Here is a 5990-nt window from a genome sequence, read left to right on the forward strand (position 1 = left end):
TCGCTCTGTTTTGGATATCTCAACCATTCTAAAACCAATTTTCATTACTGAAATAAACGTTGAATTCCTCGTGGAATTACATGCTCTTTCAGATTCCATAAGAGGTTTCTCATTATCTCACCCAAAATGTTAGAAACCTGAAATTAGGTCGCAACCAAAACTATACGATCCCTTTAATGGTCGCTACCTCTTGCAAAAAAATCTGTGATTAAGATAAAGAAAATTTTAATGAAAATACAACTACAACAAAGAGGACACTGTAATATGAAAGTCTGTTAATGATACCAACCAATATTACGTTCAATTATTTTACAAATGATAATTATATGAGGCCTTCACGAAAAGTTGAGTATCGTCAAAATCAATATCTGCGCGCAGAGGTTCTTTGGATCTTCTAAAAATTAAATACTTAATTTTCTTAAGATTTGACGGATCATATATTAGCTCTTATCCACTGAGTCACTTTTTTCACTCCAGACGTGTGTACGAGAAGTATACGTTTCGGTGGGAAAAGAAAACACTTGAATATCTACAAAAAAGCATTAATGAGAGTTTGTCAGATAAACTGCAAAAGTCATTAATATTGATAATGAAAAGTAAAGATCCTAATTATGAAGCTACCCTGTGGGACGCAAAATTTAATGAGTTGTCCTCATTCAGAGGTACGTATTTTTTTGTTAGTTTTGCATGTAACTTATGAACTCCAAGGCTTTCCGCCTTATGTCATATGAGTCAATCTATGAAGTAATTATGGCCATAACAATAATAGCAATGATGATAACAACAAACAATGTAAACGAACTAATCCGCAAAATTTCTTATTCAAAACATGGCTGATTTGCTATTCAAATACTTTAATATTAATATATTTCGTTACATTCCGCTTCGTTTTTGGGGGTTCATCTCCGCAGGACGAACCATGGAGAAACACATCTTCAACATTCTTTTGTCATTGCTGCTGTTGTTTTCTGTCCGAAGCAAGCCTATCATTGCGACTGGACTGGAGCCTGCGACTCATGGTAGCGAGGATGCTTCCACCGTCTGGCTGCCACAACTTCTAGGCACTTGTCGCGTGGAGTTTGACAGCCAGAGTAGCAGATGGTCGGACACAGTGGGAGAGATCTCAGAGTTTTCTTTGGAATCAGACATTGAAGAGGTTTCAAGAAATGATTTTGACACCTGGCAGTGGTTCGATGCGTCTTGGTCTTGGTGGACCATTGCGGAGATCGTTTGCGCTGGTGTCGGAATCGTAGGAAACGTGCTTGTCGTCTTGGTTCTTCTTCGGGGCAGAAACGCGCGTCGCTCCACTGACGTACTCATCGGAGCACTTGCCACGGCCGACGCCCTGTCGTCATTCCTCATCCTGCCGTGGCCCGAGGCGAGTTTTGTTCCCGACACCTGGCTGGGTGTGGTGTACTGCAAACTCATGTTTGGCAGCGTGTGCAAGTGGACGGCCATCACTGCTTCAAGCTACATCCTGGTCGCCATTTCTCTGGACCGCTATATCGCCCTCGTTTTCCCGTTCCAGTTCTCCCGCTGGGTCACTAGGATGAGAGTGAACGTGTGTATTGTGCTCATTTGGACGCTAATACTGTTTATCGCTCTCTGCGAAAGCGGGTTCATCATTTACTACGACGCGTCGTCCCACGCTTGCGTTTACAGCTACCTTTCGCCAGAGACCCAACTTGCCTATGGCGTATACGTGTTCGGCTACCGTTTCGTGTTCCCGGCCGTCACCATGCTCGTGTCCCAGTCTCTCATCGCTGGTACACTCTACCGACAGTCCAAGCGCTTCAGCGACGAGGCCAGCTCGTCCGGAGCCCGGCCGTCATCTTCCCATCTCGCCGCGAGAGACCGTATCCTGAAGATGATGTCCATCGTCGTTGTCGTCTATGTCATTTGCTGGGGCCCAAATCAAATCTTCTTCTTTGGACTTAATCTCGGTCTGATCTCCTTCGCTCACTTCGACACGCCCCTACACCGACTCCTGACTCTGCTTGCCTTTTGCAACCCGTGCGTCAACCCGTTCATATACACCGCTCGTCATTCCGCGTTTCGCGTCGCACTGAGGGATCTCTTCAAACGCGGTAGGGTGGAAAAGAAATCATTGTTTAGCTTTACTGAGCAGACCATCAAATCTAAGTACACAGAATCATCAGTTCAAGCCTAAGCAAAATGTTATTGCGTTCAGAGAAAAATATGAGCTGAATTGTTTTACATGTTAACGGCGTTTTTGTTGAAATATGACGCAATAGAAAAATAAGATTTGCCAATAAACACTAAATGCTTTAGATAGGTTAAAATTTGCTCATGACCGGATTCGCTATACACGATTTTTTCGTAAGCAGTAATTTCACGTCAAAACATTTAATAGTATGTTGCCATATTGTGTGTATAGATCTCTGTATAGTGACAATATTGTTAACGGTATTCTTTTATGCGCTGCAAAAACAAAAGTTTGGCACGTCCTAGAGGTGAGTTGCATTACAAAATTCGACGGTGTCTTTTTAGCACCTAAATCAGTTATACGTTTTAATAGTTAATTCTCAGTTCCACAGAAAGCCCAGAGGCAATTATGCAATACTTTCAAGTACAAGGCACATTAAATTTCTCTTCAAGCAGAATGTTATCTCGGTGCACTTCTAACCCAAGAAAGATAATTGCAGAATAGGCATAATCGTAATTCCCAATGTGATCACAAATTACTTTTTTTAATGACATTTGCTGTCGTGATTACTAACGCAAAAGCAAGTGACTACACAGAGACACATTTTGTAATTTGTCAATACCTAACGTCTCATTTTATTTCCTTAACTCTGGAAAATCATGAAAACGGCATTTAAGGAATGCAACGTACTATGGAAAGGAAAAGTTTTGGTGAAAAAAATACATATACTATGTAGCCACTATTTACATTACAGTGCTCTCTCATTTAATGCATTCAAATAACCATTTAATTAATTCACTCTGTTCTGTTATTAAACATGGGCGTCACCAGGGGGGGGGGGGGGGGGGGGGTGGGGGGGGGGTGCGCTGGGTGCGAACGCACCCCCCTTCAGAACCTTTAAAAAAAAAAAAAAAAAAAAAACGCTTCAGTCTGCGAGCGACGTCAACGCCGGACGCTAGATAATTGTTCTTTTCTTTAATTTTTCTTCTTATTTCTTTTTTTTTTTTTTGCACCAGGAGGAAAAAACAAAAACAAAACAAAAACAAAAACAATCGCACCCCGGCTCTGGCAGTACTGATACTATACATACATCACGTGTTTACTATCTATCGCCCGTACTGTATACGTAAGGTATATTTCATTCATTGTGCAACGGATTATCAATTCAGAAAATACAAAAGCTCCGTCGCATGGAAGGGAGATAATCCGCCCACACCCTCCCCCGTTATAGGTCTCCAATCAGTGGCGTAACTGGGGGGGGGGGGGGGGGGGGCACGTATACCCCCTCCCCCCAATCCGCTGGTTTTAAAAAAAATCAAAATGGTAATTCAAGGGTTGGTAAACTGCTTTTGAAGGGTGAGCAAGAAATTATTTTTTTTTCTCTAATTTCTTTTAACCATAATTAAAGAGGCATCAATAGTGTGAAACACTGTTCAAAAAGTCCGAAACCGAATAAAAGATTGTGATTCAGCGTGATTCCTGGTTGGCATTCTGAATGATAAGCAGGATGGAGCAGTGTACTCAGAACATCCGAACGGCAAAGAGTCGCTGCAATGTTGCGCAATGTGATGTAGAATGTACACCTCTGTACCTTACACTTTGTTATATCAAAACTAGATCACTGAGTGTTGCTGTATACATAATATAGTCTATATAAAAATGCCTTGCATTGCCAATAATAAGACTTGACCTGGGCTATTTCCCAACTTTTCCATGTATAAAACATACACACACACACAAACACAAACAACTAGGGGATGCTCTAAAGTGCAGATTTTGGACATCCTTCCCCCGCTTGGTCACTTCGACGCCCCCTCGCTGGTCATACCTCCCCCAATCATGAACATAAACCGACATCCTTGACTACCAGTGGCGCACCGCCCCCCCTTAATTTCCAAAGCGAAAAAACATAGCTACAAACGGCAGTTTTTGGACTGTAAAATGTCAAAATTTTCACGCTCGCTCGCTCCGCTCGCTCGTATTTTAACGCTTTGCCATTCTCCTGATGTTGCTGCCAGTATTCAATAATGCCAGCAGTTGCGCCCGGTGCGCCACCCCTCCTTGATTTCCAAAGCGAAAAGGAATAGCTATAAACGGCAGTTTTTAGACTGTAAAATGTAAAAATTTTCAAGCTCGCTCGCTCCGCTCGCTCGCATTCGAATCAATTCAATTCAATTCAAATTTTATTTCATTTTTCGAAAAGAACATAAACATTTCACTTTCCTTGGTAACATAGAATAAGGTTGCATAATCAAAACAAAGTAAATTGAAAAAAAAACAACATAACTGCGGAACCTTGGGTAACAAAAACGTTGTAAGGAAAATTGATTGACTGAAGTGATACAGACGATATAATCGTTATGCCATTCTCCTGATGTTGCTGCCAGTAATTGCCAGCAGTTGTGCCCGGTGCGCCACCCCCCCCCCTTGATTTCGAAAACGAAAAATATAGTTACAAACAGCAGTTTTTCGACTGTGTCAAAATTTTCAAGCTCACTAGTTCTGCTCGCTCGCATTTAATTTTATGCCATTCTCCTGATGTTACTGCCCGCAATTGCCAGCAGTTGCGCCCTGTGCGCCCCCTTAATTTCCACAGCGAAGAAATATAGCTACAAACGGAAGTTTTTTTGACTGTAAAATGTCAAATTTTTCAAGGTCGCTCGCTCCGCTCGCGCGCATTTGAATCTTTATTCCATTCTCCTGATGTTGTTGCCAATAATTGCCAGCAATTGCGCCCGGCAATGCGCCCTGCTTAATTTCCAAAGCGAAAAAAATATAGCTACAAACGGTAATTTTTTTAAATGTAAAATGTCAACATTTTCAAGCTCGCTCGCATTTAATCGCTTTGCCATTCTCCTGATGTTACTGCCAGTAATTGCCAACAGTTGCGCCCGGTGCGCCCCCCCCCCCCTTAAAATTTCAAAGCGAAAAAATATAGCTGAAAACGGCATTTTTAAAACTGTTAAATGCCAAACTTTTCGAGCTCGCTCGCTTCGCTCGCTCGCATTTAATCGTTGTGCCATTCTCCTGACGTTGCTGCCAGTAATTGCGAGCAGTAAGATTGCGTCCGGTGCGCCACCCCCCCCCCCCCCCTCCATTAATCTCCAAAGCGAAAAGATAGAGCTTAAAACGGCAGTTTTTGGACTGTAAAATGTCACATTTTTCAATCTCGCTCGCTCCTCTTGCTCGCATTTAATCGTTATGCCATTATCCTCATGTTGCTGCTAGTAATTGTAAGCAGTTGCGCCCGATGCGCCCCCCTTCATTTCCAAAGCGAAAAAAAAATAGCTACAAACCACAGTTTGGGATTGTAAAATATCAAAATTTTCAAGCTCGCTCGCTCCGCTCGCTCGCATTTAATTGTTATGCAATTCTCCTTTTTTTTTCTTTTTACAAAAAGTCCCTCCGTGGGAGGGGTTTCCCCCTCCTACACCCTCTCCCGCTCGGTTGCTTCGCTCCCTCGCCGAGGATCTCACACCGTCATATAATGGACCTCCGTAATAGTCCTTCAGAGTATTTTTATTTTCACTATGCTCTATAAACGCGACTTTTACACTCTTGTTTTTACAAAAAGTTCCTACCGTGAGAGGGGGTATCCCCCTCCCACACCCTCCGCACTGAAGGAGAGGAATGGATCATCGCCGAGGATCTCACACCGTCACATAATGTGCCCCTGTATATCAGTCCTTCATAGCGAAAGATTCGTGTATGTATACAATCACATGTGTACATAGAGTTGTAAATGTACATGATGACACAGGAGCTAATAAATCAATTAAAAAAAAATCTCACAGTTTACATTTACTGTCAAAACGCACCCCCC

General features: G+C 42.5%; 1 protein-coding gene across 1 annotated transcript; it reads left to right on the plus strand.

Moving 5' to 3' along the window:
* The first annotated feature begins 919 nt into the window (after positions 1–919).
* Positions 920–2170, plus strand: LOC139728371 (allatostatin-A receptor-like). Its single transcript, XM_071639314.1, has one exon. The coding sequence runs from the start codon at positions 920–922 to the stop codon at positions 2168–2170; it is 1251 nt and encodes a 416-aa protein (XP_071495415.1).
* Positions 2171–5990: the final 3820 nt, after the last annotated feature.

Source organism: Diadema antillarum, unplaced genomic scaffold (genome assembly GCF_040938485.1).
Source record: "Diadema antillarum isolate AM-2024a unplaced genomic scaffold, OU_Dant_1.0 seq00000177_RagTag, whole genome shotgun sequence".
NCBI lineage: Eukaryota > Metazoa > Echinodermata > Echinoidea > Diadematoida > Diadematidae > Diadema > Diadema antillarum.